The following is a 17,076-nucleotide window of genomic DNA, read 5'->3' as shown; positions in this document are numbered from 1 at the left end:
AATTTCAGGGTGGGGAGGTGGGAAGGGGGTGGTTGGAAGGGGGAACACCCTCATAGAAGGTGGAAGGGGAGGGGCGATGGGATAGGGGGCTTATGGAGGGGAAACCAGAAAAGTGAATAACATTTGAAATGTAAATAAAAAGTATCCAATAAGAAATATACTATTTTAATATGTAATTAAACATCATGGAGATATTACCCAAAAGAAAGCAAACAAAACAAAACAAACAAACAAACAAACAAAACCATGTCTACTAAAGATTTCTTTCCAAAGTGACTGTTTTCTCTTGACAGTATTTAATGTAAAAAACAAGTTTGAGGTTTGATACCTATATTTGTCTGTTCCCGTGAAGAATTGAAATACTTTAAAACAAGGATAATGTAGTTAAGTGATCTATCAATAGGATTCATTTCCTTCAGTAGAATTAAAAGCGAAAAAAAAAGAAATGGAGATAAAGAATATATCCAATAAAAATGGGGGGAAAAGCCATATTTCAAGGGATCTACCCCTGAAAGAAGACTGCATGGTGCTTACAAGTTCCCCTACTTCATTAGCAGTGGACATGCTTTATTTCCTAAATTGCACATTTTTGCCCCCCTCCAGAATTATCCACCTCTTTTTCAGAGTTAGCAAGACATGGTTTTCCACTTCTTTATATCTGAATAACCTTATGTCTTGTGAAAATAAATATATTTGTGTATGCCTTTGTCTTATATCTATCCTCTAGATACATGAATTCAGATTGTCATTAAATAATGTATCAATCTTACATGGAAGTAATTCTGCAAAAATTAGTATAACAGTGACAAAAATGCCAAGCCATGAATCAAATCAAAGTATTTTGCAAATATATTAGTAGGAAAACTCTGTATTCCTGTTGTAGCAAAGTAGGGAAAATCCTGGGACAGGTTTTATCTGATGACACTCTCAGCTTCAGAGGATAGCAATCTGTCCTCAAGAATTCATCCATAGCCTTTTCATCTAGGGGTGAAAAGTATGGTTCCCTCCCTTAAAACTGTAAGCATTAGATAAGACTGATGGGGAAAAACCTCTAAAGGAGTTTGCCTAGGTCCATGTATGGGAATGAGTGCCTTAAATAGCGGCATATGTCTTGAAATTCTACTTAGTTTCTGCTGCAACAGTTTGCAAGGGTCAGTTCTTAAGTTGAGGTCTCTGGTCCATTTGAAACTGGTTTTTTGCAGAGTGAGAGATACATGTATAGTTTCATTTTTCTACTCATGTACTCGTGTATGGAATTCTAAAGAAAAATGTTTAAAATACAGAAGAAAATCTTAGAAACAAAACCAGATGGTTGGAATTACTCTGAAAAGGCACTAGAGCATGAGACTTCCTTAAGGAAGAGACTTCTCTCAGTTCTCTCCTTTCTCTTTTTCCTGTTTGATGGCTTCATACATTTATATAATTATACAAGGTTTTTATAATTATATATGATTTTATATATAATTTCATATACAATTATAAAGTGATTTTATCCACTTTCACACACCCTTTTCCCTCCTCTTGTTCCCCTTCCTCTCCATCTAGTATCCTTCGCAATTAGTTCTTCCCCCACTCTTGTGTCTTCTTCCTGTGTGTGACCCACTGAGCTGACTGAGTTTCTTGTTCGAGTGTGGTTTCTGCAGCAGAGGCAGCTAGTGGCTGAAATAGCCACGCTGTCCAACTCCTCCTACATATTTTCACATTCACTCATTGCCGTTGCTTTGTGTTTTTATTAATGTGTCTATTATTTACATTTTAACACTGATTTCCTATCAGTGAAATGTGGGAATGGGAAGACTCTGCTGCCTTCATCCAGGTAGGAGGCTGGGAGTCCAAGGGATAGCAAGGGTCCTGGGGATTGATCATTCTTAGCAGCAAGAAACAGATTGTAGACAGACTTGCAAAATCAATGAAGGAAATCATGGAGGGTTATATTTTATTGACTACTGGATTTCATCATAGACAGGTGTATAATTTGTACATCAAAATGGATAATATTAAATATATAAATCCCACTAATACATAAAATTATTTCAATTTGTCTTGAGTGTTATGATTTAATTAGTATTTTCAACCCAATGTGAAGTTACTTAGTTCCACTTCTTTTAAAGATACCATCTTTAATGAGAACACACACAAAACACATGTTACACTGTCACACTGAACCAAACCTTAATGTTCTACATTTAACCCAGAAAGTCGTTAACAAACTTGCAGAGTAGTTGTTGCCTTTCAATATAGGGAAGGAAAAGAAAGGTTAAAGAGTTGTTGCTTGGAAATTCTCAGCTCAGAGATAGGAAATATTAGCAAATCAAATTTCAAGCAAAACCAGAACAGTACTTTTCTTTTAAATGTTTATTTAATTTCCTTGTGTGTGTGTGTGTGTGTGTGTGTGTGTGTGTGTGTGTGTGTGTACATTTGTGTACTGTATATGCAGAAGTTGTTGTGTTGTGTAGTCCAGAAGAGTCAAATACCCCAGAGTTGGTGCTGTAGGCCACTATGATGTAGGTACTGGGAATCAAACTCAGGTCCTCTGGAAGAAGAGCAAGCAATCGTAACCACTGATCTATCTCTATAGCCCCCAGTAGGCTTTCTCATGGTAAGTCATAACTAATAGTACAAACATTCTAATTGTAGTGTAGCGGGAAATATTAAAAAGGCACCATCTCACACTAACGCTGGCTACTCTCTGGCCCTAGCAGTCTCTCCACCTCTATGGAGCAAGCTTCATGGAGCAACCGCTCATCTTGTGGTTCTCTTACAGGTAACTGCCATGCCAGCCCCATGCTTCCAAATTCCCACAGCTAGTTAGGGTGCACTTCTCACAAACCCACACTTTGTCATCGTACCTTTTTCTCTGGAAGCCAATTGATATTTGTAAGCTATTCTAAGTTATAAATCCTCTGGAAGCAGGTCCAAGCACATGAACCAGGGCTTCTGCTACCTACATTTTGGCCTCCATGGTCATCTTTCGTCCCCAAAGTGAGTATCTTTTCTCCTCTTCCCCTCTTCCTCTCTCCAACCCAAAAGTCCTGTCTCTTGCCCAGTGATTGGCTCCTTGAAATCTTTATTCATTAGGGGAATGTTCTGCCACATTGGAGGTTGCTAATTCAGTGACATTCCTACCAATAGTACAGTTCTTAAACATTGGAACAATTTTTTAAAAAAAAATTGAAATGTGCTCTCTTTATGATTCAAAATGAAAACTGCAATAGAGTAGAACTTCAAATAATTAACAAAATTGAGTCCTTAGCCAAGCCAAAAGGCCAGCTTATTGCCATTAATTTACTGTAAGTAGAATGGAGATGGGGTTCATCTCCAGGAAAAGGTAGATGTGAACTATAGTTCTGATTGTCATGAAAAAGCAATACGAATGGGAGCTCTTCAGCTTCCCGGGACTTTGTTTCCTCAGCTAAAACGGGGTTGAAAAGAGCGCATTACAAAGAAGTTAGGTCATCATGAAACTACCTGCTTTGACCCAACAGCTAGGATGAAGAAAGAAGAAAATTGCTAAAAGGTCTATTTGCTTCTTTTCTTCTTGTGCAATACCATCACTGAAGCCTATTTTACACTGTTTTCCTGCGAGATCTTCAGGAACTATTTAAATGTGAAAGTAAAATATCAATCAATAAAATTGTTAAAATTTTAAACTGAGATTTAGGCTAAAATGGGACCCTTTTCTCCTACTGGGTTGCTTCATCCAGCCTTGATATGAGGGTTTGCGCCTAGCTTATTGCAATTTATTATGCTGTATTCAGCAGATATTCCTGGAAGCCGTGCCCTATTCTGAAGGGAAATGGGGAGGGTGGATCTGAAACAGAGGTAGTAGAGAGGACTGGGAAGAATAGATGGAATCTGTGGTCACAATGTAATGTATGAGAGAAGAATAAAATGTGATCTATCACTACCATATTGTCTGCTGTAAGTTTGGATTTTAAGAGGTAATAATTAAGACAAGAGAAAAATGAAAAAAGATTACAAACCTAATCCTTTCATTAAATATAAAACAAAAACATACCAACTGAAAAATAAATTCTTAAAATACTCTCAAGGAAGCAACAATTAAAACCTGAATCCCATAGGATGATGGTCATTCTCTCTACCAAAACACCACACAGAACCTTACTATCTTAAACATATGTGTGCACATGCTGGTGTGTACACACATACACACACACATGAGAGAAAGAGGGGGGGGAGAGAGGGAGGGCAAACCACACTATGTACATTGAATTAAATTTAAACAAAAATAATGATGAACATCCTCGTGGTTAACTATGCTCTATGACCCAATGTGTTCTCTATTTCTATGACACATACACTTTCCCTGGGTCTGATAGGTTTGTCTTCTCCATCCCCATCATAAGGATCACTTCGAGGGATTCCAATCAAATGTTGCTCCAGGTAACTTACAAATCCTTCCCATCTCAAAGTGACAAGGAAAATCATTCCAGACCCATTTATCTTGGTCATAAACAAGGACAACACAGTCTTCTTCCATATAGTCCTTGGGTTCCCCAACTTTCCAGAATCTGAAAGAGAAGCAGAACCCTGAGATAGGATTTTATCCCAAGATAATCCAGAGATGCAGAGCAAATAGAACATGTGCGCAAAACAAAGTTACGATCTGCACTGCAAGAGTCATCAGCCGTATGTGGCTATTGAGCATTTGAAGCATGACTTCCTTAACACATAAAAATCAGTAGTCTTCCTATATACAATGTGAAACACACAAAGAAGCCAGGGAGACAATGCCATTCACAATAGCCCTCGTTGCTTTAACCAAAGAAATTGGAATAAGTCCAATGAAGCAAGTAAACTTCTCATGAAATGAAAACTTTAAAACACTAACAAGGAAATGAAAAATGCCACAAGATGAAAAGGTCTCCCTTTCATAGTATGTAAGTAGTCATCCCAACAGAAGTGATCACAGACTCAACTCAACCCCCATTAAAATTCTAAGGCAATTCTTACAGAAATTGAAAAGGCAAACTTAAATGTACTTTAATTAAAATTTTAAATTTAAATTTAAATTAAACATGTATGCCCCAGGACAATCACACAATCCTGAAGAGTTTAAAAAACTGGAGGTATCATCACCTCAGATTTCAAACTATACTACAGAGCAATGCTTTAAAACAAAATATAACAAAAAACTAATACAAACTGTCAAGGCACTGGCATAAAAACGGGCCTGTGACTCAATGGAATAGCATCAAGAATACATACATAAGTCACTATTCATACATCTACCCAATCTTTCCCAGTGAGGCCAACAGTGAAAATAGCAGAAAAGACAGCATCTCCCCATATGGTGCCAGCAAAACTGGATAGCCATGTGCAAAAATAATGAAACATTATTCCCTTTCACTTTGCACAAGACCCAATTCCAAGTGAATCAAGGACCTCAGATAAAATCTGATACCCTGAATTTCACAGAGGAAAAATTAAGAAAAACTCTTGAACTTATTGGCACAAGGAAGGACTTCCTGAACAATGGAAACGGCACTAAGGCCAATAACTATAAAATGGGAACTGTGGAAATAGAAAATGTCTATATAACAAAGAACACCATATTTCAAGGGAAGAGGCAGCCTCCATGAGGGGAAAGGACATTTATCAGCTATATGTCTGGCAGAGGATTAGGATCTAGAACATCCAAAGAAGTTAAGGGTAAAAAGGTAAACATGAGGAAAACAAATGAGTATTGGGACTAAGCAAAAGATGAAATACAAATGGCAGAGAAACATTTTTAAAATGCTTAATATTCTTTGCCATAGGGCAATGCAAAGTAAAACTACTTTTAGATTATTTTTTATCTTGTCCCAGTCAGAATGCCTAAGATCTAAACAAACAAATACTGGCAAGTGCAGGCCTTCATGTGGAGAAAGGAGAATGCTTGTCCAGTCAAGGTACAAAGGAGAGTCTAAAGAGTGCTCATCTTTAAATGGCACATATGTATTACATCCCTTTCCTAAGAAGCCCGAGGATCTTGATGAAAAATGTGTTAGAGCTAGAGGAGAGGGATGACTACAAGGAAATAGTGTCCTCCAGAAACAACATGACAGCTGCATGACTGCATAAACATGCACTAACGTGCAAATTCAAAGTAAATTAGATCCCAGCATGGAGAGTGGAGGTGGTCACCAAGTCCCATCTCTAGCCATAAGTTCTTCTTGCCACCCATCTCATGTTTGCCTATAAATGCCTTACCCCCACCAATATACTCACACCACGTTTGGGTTGAATGGCGTCTTGTCCACCCATTGCCATTGACCTTCCACCTTCTCATAAGAAAGTCCCAAGAAATAGGAAAATTGTTCATCCAAAAGTTGAGTCACAAAATCCTACATACAAAATATACATTTTTTTAGCAAATTCACATTCGTAATGTCCATTAGGCTAAGGAGAAAAGACGGCAATGAGATCACAGGCTAAGCATAAACATCATGAAATCAGACAAGTCGGTCTTCAAATCTGCTTAGTGTGGTAGGGGGAGCTTTAACCTCACCAAACCCTGAGTCTTCGGACTGCTACATCTGATCCCTGTAAAAGTGAAGTGAGATTGTAATGGACTTTGTATTAGGAAAAGCATAGTTGAAAAATGAACAAGTTGATTTGAAAAAAGGGGGGAAAGGAAAAACTGGGAGAGGAAGAAAATGTTGTCCAGGCTGATAAGAAAGTTTAAGGAACAACATTAGAAACCCAAGAAATTTCTCCACTATGAAGAGATTTAGAGCAACAGAATAACTAATGGTCCTAGGTAACTTTTTATTTGTTGGATATTTTTTATTTACACTTCAAATGTTATCCCCTTTACCAGTTTCCCATCCATAAACCCTCTATCCCATCCTCTCTCCCCATTCTTCTATGAGGGTGTTGCCCCACCCATCCCTTCCTGCTTACCCACCCTGACATTACCCTACACTGGGGGGGTCCAGCCTTGGCAGGACGAAGGGCTTCTCCTTCCATTGATGCCCAACAAGGCCACCCTCTGCTTCATAGGCAGCTGGAGCCATGGGTCTGTCCATGTGTAGCCTTTGGATGGTGGTTTAGTCCTTGGGAGCTCTTGTTAGTATTGCTGTTCTCATGGGGTTGCAAATCCCTTCAGCTCCTTCAATCATTTGTCTAACTCCTCCAATGGGTATCCCATTCTCAGTTCAATGGTTGACTTCAAGCATCTGCCTCTGTATTTGTCATGTTCTGGCACAGCCTCTCAGGAGACAGCTCTATCAGGCTCCTATCAGCATGCACTTCTTGGCATCGGCTATATTGTCTGGGTTTGGTAGCTGTATGTATATGGGCTGGATCCTAGTTAACTTTAACTGTCTACTTGACACAGCCTAGAATTACCTGAGAAGGGAATATCAGTTAAGAGATATCTAAATCAAATTGGGTACGTCTACGTAGAATTGTGTGTACTGTTAATTGATGTAGGAGGGCTCAGCTCACTGTGGGCAGCACCATTCCTTAGGCAGGTAGTCCTGGACTGGAAAGAAACTAAGCTAAATATGAGTCTTTGAGTGGGTCAGAAAGCAGTGTTCCTCCTTGGTTTCTGTTTCAAGTTCCTGCATGAATTTCTGCTCTGAATTCCCTCAGTGATGGACTCTAAGTTGTGAGCTTAAATGAACTCTTCCCCCTTTAAAGTTATTTTGGTTATGGTGCTTGTCACAGCAACAGAAGGAAACCAGAGCATCAGGATGTACTAAGCTAATGCATACCTGTTCTGCTTCTGTGTTGATGGTCACCAGATGACTGCTCATCCCCGAGCAGTTCCTCTCACTCTCATGCCAGGTCTGGTTGTCATTAAGAGGAAAGTAACAGTTAGACTGGAATGCTCTCCAGCTAACAGGACAGCAGGTCCAGGTACCTCCTCAGGTGAGAATTGAAATAGATGTTAGTTACCAAACAGCATTTAACTTCTGAAAGGTGTACAGTCATCTTCTTCAAGCATTACCCCAGAAGTTATTCAGTGTCCCTACATGCATTTTGCTTTCATATTTAAAATATTTCCAAAGCTAGCAGTGTGACTCAATGGTAAAGCACATTCCTCGAATGTGAAGAGTCCTGAATTTGATATTTATCAAAGAAAGAAAAGTATTGAGAAATGTGGTGGAGGTAAATTAAATTAAGCAGAATGTTCCTATAACAAAGCCTTTTACAAGATATTTTATTTGTAAAGAAGGCAAAGGCTGTAAAACTCGAGCATTTCTTAATTCTTCCTAACCTTATAGATTCCAGAATATAAGTAAACAGGCATCTCAGAAAGAAGAAACTGTCCTCATGCTATATCTGAGTCAAGGAAAAAATTGAGTGAAGTTCATGTTATTTTTCAGATGACAAAAATACCCATGATCTAAGGGTAGTAACTAAAGCCTGAAATCTAAGCTCTTTGGAGACAGAAGCAAGAACAGCTCTAATTCCAGGCCAGTCCAGTCCAGGGTACATAGTGAGACCTTGTCTCAAGAAAAAGAAAAAACAAAAACAGAAACAAAAAAAACCCAAAAAACCAAGTTCTGTTGATGTGGAGCAATTGTCTAGCACATAAAAGGTCCTGCATTTGATACCCAGCAACACACACACACACACACACACACACACACACACACACACACGCACACACGTGCACACACACACGTGTGCACACACACACTCACATGCACACACACACATGCATGCATACACACAAACATTAATAATGTGTTGCAGCATTTGACTAAATCATGAGAAACTACTCTGTTCTAGTTGACTGATTTTCATTCTTGCAGCCAGTTCTCATTCCTACAGATGCTCTTTAAAGGCTGGATGGAAGCAAATAAAGAGGTTTCCTCTACTACCTGTAGCTCCAGGCTGTGGCTCCTCTAGGATGCATGTTAGCCTTGTGTGGTAGTCTGAGAACTTCAACGCGCTTCCTCTCTTCCAGAGTAAGAAGTAATGAGTCACTGTCAGCAAGAAAAGCAGTTTTCCTTTGCTATGTAGCCACCAATTTAGAAAAGTGGGCTGACCTCCCCACCTTTCTATTTCCCTCACAGTTAAGGTCCCCACACCCATTTTCTTTCCTATGCCATTTCATAATCCCAGGCAAATTCAACGAAAGCTAACAATTTATGATCATATTGCCTGTGATTTACATTAGAACTTTTGGAATCTTTTAGGTGCACACTATTTTCAGTTGATTGCGCCAAGATTTGTCCAAGAGTGGGAATTCTGGTAAACTGTGGGCTAGTTCCACAATGTTTTGTGAACGTCACAAGTTTAGTGATACTTCTACTTTGAAATATAATCAAGTATTGAAAAGTAAAAAAGAAAACTATAAGTGTACAGGTTAGTAATTAGTGTAATGTGGACAGTCCTAGAAAAGACTTCCAAGTTCAAAACACAGAATATTATCAACAGCGCAGGTAGCCATCATACACAAGTCTGACCCATTCTTCCATTTTGTGGTTTTTTAGTGCTTTGCTTTAGTTTCAGGTTAGAACACAAAAATCAGAATGACTTTTGTTCAAATTTTCTGTGAATGGACTCAGATGCCCTGAATCCTTTGGTGCTGTCTTATGCCCAGAACTGTTTCTGAAGCAATATTGCTGCTTATAGCCATAGTCCATCCATTTTCATAACTGGACAATGACCTATTGTCTTCATGGAGTCAATGCCCTGATCTCTTTACTTCTGCTGCTTTCATGGCTTCCAGTGTTAGGCCGCTGTGAACTGTGTTCATCCGAGCATCTTTGACCTAAGGATCTTTGCATCCTAAGGAGAAGTACACATTTCTGTAAGGTGGGCATGCGTGTCTCGCAGTGGGATGGCCGGTGTTTGTGTGCATGTGTGGTAAATGGGGTACATGGAAAAGCTTTGCAAACAGATTTCCTACTCTGGGCTCCCTCCTGCATGTAAACATCTCGGGTCCAAGTTTCCTGCACTTTTGTCATCAGACGCTGTGTATTCTGAGTCAGTCCCGTCCTGGTGTGTCTGCAATGGTGACTCACTGTGAATTGCAGTTTTACTTCCCTAACAACCAATGAGGTCGACACTGTGTGTGTGTGCGCTATGTTTTCCTTTTCTGCAGTGCCTACGTAAGACTCTCCATTTTTTATTTTATTGCTGACTTCCTTCCAATTGTTTTGACATATTAATATACATTTCACCCATCAATGTAGTACAAATATTCTATCTTACAGATTTCTGTTTTCACTATAGCAGGTTGTTGTTTGCACGTGGTATGATGCAAGAACTCAAATTCCACTTATTAAATATGATCACTGAAGACTACAACTTTAATTCAACAAAATGCTCCTTTCCCCATAACTGTGCAACAACCCCCTCAATATTAGATTAGAAATATATAATTCAGAGTCTATCCCACCACCATTTTTTTCTTTCCTCCAACCTATTTGTCTTATGCCTACAACACACTAATTGAGTCAGAGCCTCATCTTGTAGCCTGATGTCAGAAAGAACAAGATTTTCTATGACATTAGTGGTATCAATGGCTTCATGGATACACATTTGTTCCCAATCTTGATGGGACACATTTAATGCTTAGAGCTCTTAAATGTCAGTTATACCTCAACAAAGTGATTTTTTTTGGAAGCAAACAGAGTAGTCTCATAAAAATTTTTAAAAAGAAATCAAACACCTAGCTCTGATAGTAAGCCTAAGACGGTGAATGTGTTGTATGTGGATAAGCTGAGGAAAAGCGAGGCTTCGAGAACACATGTTGAAAATTTGGGGGGAAGATCATTCAAAAGGAGCTTCACTCTAGCTAATAGCTTACCCAAACAAGTTGAGATAAAGCAAGCACTGAGGAACGAGATGGAAACAACAGCACAAACCCAAGGGATCCGCTGGGGATGCAGGGCACCTTTTGCTAAGACAAAAAGGGAAATAGGTTAGTCTCCTCTCTGCCATAAGAGGAGGGGCGTCAAGATTGTCAAGGAGCAGACTAAATATGACAGTGTGTAAAGTGTTTTAGGAGTTCAGGAGACTTAAATATTTCCTGTGAATAAACCAACATTATAGCCTGCTAGTGAATAATAACATGAAAAATATAAACTTGTTTTTATAAATATTGTTTTTTATAAACAGGTATTTATAAACAGAACATCAGAATACAAAAAGTCATAAAAACTCAAAGCTTCTATATAACATAGTGTAACACACACATTGTACGCACACACACATGCACACACACACACACACACACTCAAGTGTGTGAAGAAAGCCCTTATTGTAATATCATTATTGCATATATATGGTTTCTAAAATCAATTAAAACACTGAGCAAAATTATGAGCAGTAATTTTTTACTGCATTATTTATTTATTTACTTATTTTTTATATTTTTGTGACTTATTTTTAAATAATCATTCCTGTCATTTACATTTCAAATGATATCCCCCTTCTAGGTTACCCCTTCACAACCACCCCATCCTGTCTGCCCTTTCCTCCCTCTCCTTTGCCTCTATGAGGGTGCTCCCCTATCCACTCACCCAAACCCTCCCAAATTCTGTAGCATCACCCTATACTAGGGCATCAAATCTCCACAGGACCAAAGCCCTCCCCACCCCTACTTATGTCGGGCAGGGCCATCCTCTGCTACATATGTAGCTGGAGCCATGGATCCCTCCCTGTACACTCTTTGGTTGGTGGTCTGGTCCCTGGGTGCACAGGGTGGTCTGGCTAGTAAGCAATAAGTTTAATCTGTTGAAATTGTAAGAGACCATCAAACAAATGAAAGTATGCATTATCCAATAACTATGACCTAAAATATTGTGGCAAGATTTTTCATATCTATTCAAAAGGTAAATTGAAAGCATGCAGTGTTGACTTGGCTGAGAGAAAGTACACAACGAGGGGATAGATTGCTGTGTTGCTGAGAGTAGCAAGGGGAAAAAAGCCTAAAAAGCATCAATGAGCAGCATTTATTCATTCCTAGCTCTGCGTGTGTGTGTATGTGTGTGTGTGTGTGAGAGAGAGAGAGAGAGAGAGAGAGAGAGAGAGAGAGAGAGAGAGAAAGAGAGAGAAAGAGAGGGAGAGAGAGAGAGAACAAACGAAAATTCAACCAAAACAAACAAAACCAAAACAAAACAACCAGGTTTTCTGATACAGTGTGGTCCTGGTGAAGTTAGCTATAGCAGACTGATGAGATTAAGCAAGATTTAAATTGCAAGCATAGTTTACCGTTTTTCCAATATATTTATTGTTAGAACATCCTTTATTTATTCTCTGATAATTTCATACATCTAAGCACTGTACCTTGATCATATGTATCCCTAAGCTCTGCCCCTCATTTCACCCTCCTTCCCCCATACCCAGGCATCCCTGACGCATTCCCACTTCCCCTTTCCTTTGTTGCCTTGTCTCTGTAATCCACTGAGTCCACTAAGTGCTATATGCTGGAATGCTGACTGATCGTGTTGGTTTAATCTTGTGCCAAGTCCTGTGCAGGGGACCACAGCTGCTCGGAGTTCACAGCTATAGTGGCCATGTCATATCCAGCAGATGCATCAATAGCTTGCTTATAATAACATAATATAATTACTATAACCAAGTATTGTTTAATAGTCTCACAGTGCAGATCCAGTAGCATCCTTTAAATCAATCAGGAGACCAGAGAGAGACTCTGGTGCACTATGAGCCTATAACTATGTGTCCTATATATTATTTCTCTCCCTTCCTGTCAAAGGAATCTTCCAAAGTATTTAATTCTCATTTTTATCTCATTTCTTTTAAAATATACTTTATCTCCCCTCCTGCTTCTATCTGATTTTAGTATCTCTTTTCCTTGGTCTTAGAATACGTTATACCGCTTACTAGGATTCAGTCATGTCCTTTCCTTGATTTTTAGAATGTTATACAGATTACTGGGATCAAGGCCGTCATCATTGTGTTGTCATCCTTCCCATCTTAAATCTTTGCACTGCCATCAATTCACATTTTAAAGTCATCATCACAAATACTTCAACTAGATAAATGTGAAAAGGTCTGAGCATGATCACACATCAACTATCAACTCAGACCTCAGAAGTTGGAGGAAAGGAAATCAAGTTTAAGGCAATCCCGGGCTGCACAGAAAATTCAAGACTAGCCTGTGCTACTAACAAGACTTTGTCTTGAAGAAGGAGTAAAGGGAAGAAGAAGAGAATGAGGAGAAAAATGAGGAGAAGGAAGAGGAGGAGCAGAGAGAGAAAGAGGAACAAGAGAGGAGAAATAGAACAGAAGGGAGGGAAGGATGGATATATATATATATATATATATATATATATATATATATATATGACAGAGAGAGAGAGAGAGAGAGAGAGAGAGAGAGAGAGAGAGAGAATAGAGAAACTCACATTTCATTTGGGATTCTTCCAGCCACATTATGTATGTCTATATGTCAGGAGATTCCAGGCTCCTCTTTACTTCTTGTCCAGGGTGTATATTTCCATCACAGGTGTCTCTTCAGAAACATTTAAGACTGGACACCAATATATCTGGCTTATTTTGCTAAGATCGGTAAGTGCAAGATCAGTAAGTACAAGAAAGCTAAGTGAAAAAAGAAGAAATCTTAGAAAAAAGGAGTTTCCTCTAATGTACTCCAACAGATGGAGCAAAGAGGAAAAGGAAATTGAGAAAGCAACCCCAAAACAGTCAGTAGAAACTTCCAGAAGTGTGTCATGTAAGATTTCTCAATGTGTTTTTGTTACTCATATGTCATGTTTTCAAAGGTAGTTTGAGGTAAACTAAGGCTTAGAAAGTTCTCTAGCTCAATGAGATGTGTCCAGGTGCAATGAACACAGTTTTTAACAGATTTTGTGCACATGGTCCATGAAGAGACATGAAATCCTTTGCTTTAGAACTGAGGAAGAGATCGGTGAAGCTGTTGATTAGATTTCTCAGGAAAGAGAAAATAGGCATTTTAAGACAAAGGAAAAAGGGTTGTATGATAGACGGCATTGTGATTCCTGGATCCGCCTACAGGATTATTAAAGAATGAATATTTGCATTCCTCCAAAATGTATTTGTTGAAGTTATAAACACTTCTGTTGGTGTTTAAATGTGGAACCCAAAGAGGTCATTATAGTTAGCTAAGTTTGTAAGGGGGTCCTTCTGATGAAATTAGCACCTTAGAAATCTGTCTTCTCTCTTCCTACTCTCCTCTCTCCTCTCTCTCCCTCCTCTCTCCTCTCTCCTCTCTCCTCTCTCCCCTCTCCCCTCTCCCCTCTCCCCTCTCTCCTCTCTCCTCTCTCCTCTCTCCTCTCTCCTCTCTCCTCTCTCCCCTCTCTCCTCTCTCCTCTCTCCTCTCTCCTCTCTCCTCTCTCCTCTCTCCTCTCTCCTCTCTCCTCTCCCCTCTCTCCTCTCTCTTCTCTCCTCTCTCCTTTCTCCTCTCCTTGCTTCCTAATCCCTTCTCTCCTCTTTCTTCCCCCTTATTCCTTTTCCTTTCTTTCCCCAAACCCCCCTAGAATGCTGGGACACAGCAAGACAACAGCATTCTCCAAGCTTGGAGAAGGGCTCCCACCACAAAGGGATCTGACCTTGTACATATAGCCTACTTATAATCTTGAGAATAAATATATACTTTGCATCTATAACACTGTTGTTGTGGCTGAAGTCTTTTCACATTAATTCCAGCAAGTTAAAAAATTTTAAGTCTATTGTACAGCATATAACACCTTTCTGGATTTTTTCTTAGCATCATTGGAGATTTGGAAGAAGAAAATCATAGTTCTTGTTGTATATTATCCTTGTTTCAAAATCAGTGAAGTGATGGTCCTGTTGACTAAATTCCATAATTTTCCTAGATGATAGACAGCAAGTTTGTCAAAGTGGGGAAACAGCAACAAAGTCAGAGATAAAACTGGAAATGTGAAGAAATCTTCATAAATGTTGAAAAGCAAAATGCCCATGGCGACAGGCCTCCAAAGACAAATTTAACTTCAGTAATAAAATAATTTATTTCATTATGATGATAAAATATTTGAATACTATTTTAATTTATAAGACTCACCAGGTGTTCACAATTATTCAGAAGGGAAATAATTTACATGTCATAAAATATAAATAAATATTATTGATGTCACCTGTTTTCAATGGATCTTAGTGAACAAATAGTTACTATTATGTATGGTAAAATGTGTATTGTTTTCTTAAATGAAGACTACATACATTTTTCTGTATAGAAATTTATTGTTTTGTTTTGTAAAATTAAATGACAGATAAAAGATATTATAAGGCAAATGATCATGGGCAAAGGAGTCAATTTTAAACCCAGAACAGAAAAGTCCAACATGTGTAAGCTGTTACACCTAATAACAGGAGGAGGAGGAAGCCAGGTACTCACACCTGGTGAAGGTTCCTAATGTACAACAAAAGAGACTCAAATGCATTAATCAGAAGAGCCAACAAAGCAGGCTTCCCTCCAGAAGACAAACACCAACATGACCCTCCAGGTTGTGATGATACACGTGCCATATGGTTTGGGAGATAGAAAATTGGTGAAGCAGATAACACTAGCCAGACATACTATCACAAGCACATCATTGTGGAAGAGACAATAACCGAGAAGCCATCTGAGAAATGTTTGGTTGTATCATACCTGCATTATTTGGTAAGCTATTGAGGATAGTGGTCACAAGCTCCGTGTAGAATATGTTTTTAGAGAGAGCTGGGAAATGATACAGGTGGTGCTAGGGTAGAGCAGGAATAACTACAGACAAATTACTACAGGTTGGCCTTGGGGAGAAAAATACATTCAAGCAAGCTGTTATTGTGAGTTTCATGGAGAGGAACATGGAGACTGATGGTTTTGTGTGTGTGTGTGTGTGTGTGTGTGTGTGTGTGTGTGTGTGTGTGTGTGTGTGTTAAATTCTGTAGTGTAAAAGTTTCTCTACTATTTGCGGGAATAGAGGCAAGCCAGTATGAGATATGTTTGTTGCTTTTCTGTTAAATAAATAGAAAAGTAAATACATATTTTGAAGTTAATTCAAAATTGTTTCATTCATGAATTAAAATTGATCATGTGATATTGGCACTTTATAAAACTTTGAATGCAATGTAATCGTTAAATTAGTGTAAGCTGTTTGTGTTGGTGTTTGGGGGAATTGCTGTTTCAGCCTGGTTTGGTTGTTTGGTTTAGAAGTTTGGTTTTTTGACACAGAGTCTCTCTGTGCCCAAGATGAAGCCCAAGCTGGTTTAATTTATGATATACCTGTCCTTACCTCCTGAGTGCTGGGACTATATGCGTGTCCTATCACATTCAGATCTTAAAGTACATACAATTTTTAGTAAACTAAAAATACTAGCAATAGCTATAAGCTACCTACACACAATTTCATAGAGAAAATGCATTGTGAAAAGATTGGCCTTTATGAGAGAGAATGCAAAAACACAAGCTTCACCTCTTCAGCATCACCTCAGATATTAAGGTGCGGCCACCAGTTCCACCCTACCTGGATATTCAGTGTTAAATTTAAAAGGGTTTCTCAAAAGGCTGAGACAGATAGCTCAAAGACATTGAGCTCAGATCCTTTGCACCATATGGGGACCCATGAACTTCGGTGTTGGAGGAGCACAGTGTGGGAGACAGGAGGATCGTGCTTGGAACCTCTGGGCACCAGCATAGCTAAAAAGATGCCAAAGTCCTAATTTTCTGCTGTCTTAAAAGAACAGACAAGAGAGTCATAGAGGAGGACTCTATGCACATGTACATATGTATACCATTAACACAACAATAAATAAGTAAAGGCATTTATTGGTTAATAAAATAAATGTTTTGTGAAATTCAAATGCAATGGTTTGCAGGAAGTGAAGCAGATAGCCTGTTTCAGTTTTGAAAACATGCTATTTTAAATGTACCGAATACAAGCCCAAGAATCAGGTATTATTTTTTAATTTTTTAATTTTTTTCCACCTTTATTAAATTGGGTATTTCTTATTTACATTTCAAATGTTATTCCCTTTCCTGGTTTCCAAGCCAACATTCCCTAGCCCCTCCCACTCCCCTTCTACATGGGTTCTCCCCTGCCCATCCTCTCCCCATTACTGCCCTTCCCCCAACAATCCTGTTCACTGGGGGTCCTGTCTTGGCAGAGC

General features: G+C 38.9%; 1 protein-coding gene across 5 annotated transcripts; it reads right to left on the bottom strand.

Moving 5' to 3' along the window:
- Positions 1-1,910: 1,910 nt before the first annotated feature.
- On the bottom strand, positions 1,911-13,602 carry Clec4d (C-type lectin domain family 4, member D). 5 transcript variants are annotated; one of them, XM_006237322.5, is made up of 6 exons: positions 13,338-13,595; positions 10,775-10,867; positions 8,838-8,942; positions 7,722-7,870; positions 6,232-6,347; positions 1,911-4,532 (listed from the first exon to the last, which is right to left on the bottom strand). In XM_006237322.5, exons 1-6 carry the CDS (start codon positions 13,363-13,365, stop codon positions 4,370-4,372), a joined length of 654 nt encoding a protein of 217 aa, XP_006237384.1. In that variant the 5' UTR covers positions 13,366-13,595; the 3' UTR covers positions 1,911-4,369. The 5 variants fall into 5 exon arrangements, with proteins under 5 accessions (XP_006237384.1, XP_038963818.1, XP_017448193.1 ...); NM_001003707.2 differs by having other exon boundaries at positions 3,913-4,532; positions 7,722-7,873; positions 13,338-13,546; XM_039107890.2 differs by lacking the exon at positions 8,838-8,942 and having other exon boundaries at positions 13,338-13,596.
- Between the last annotated feature and the right edge of the window lie 3,474 nt (positions 13,603-17,076).

This window comes from Rattus norvegicus, chromosome 4, assembly GCF_036323735.1.
Source record: "Rattus norvegicus strain BN/NHsdMcwi chromosome 4, GRCr8, whole genome shotgun sequence".
In the NCBI taxonomy this organism is placed as follows: domain Eukaryota; kingdom Metazoa; phylum Chordata; class Mammalia; order Rodentia; family Muridae; genus Rattus; species Rattus norvegicus.
This window is presented reverse-complemented; position numbering and strand designations above follow the sequence as displayed.

Coding starts and splice junctions, on each gene's coding strand:
- Clec4d (NM_001003707.2), bottom strand. CDS start 13,365: ATGTGGCTGGAAGAATCCCAAATGAAAT. Junction 10,868..13,337: donor GGAAGAATCCCAAATGAAAT/GTGAGTTTCTCT, acceptor TTTTTGTCTTAG/CAAAAGGTGCCCTGCATCCC. Junction 6,348..7,721: donor TCAACACAGAAGCAGAACAG/GTATGCATTAGC, acceptor TTTTGTATGTAG/GATTTTGTGACTCAACTTTT.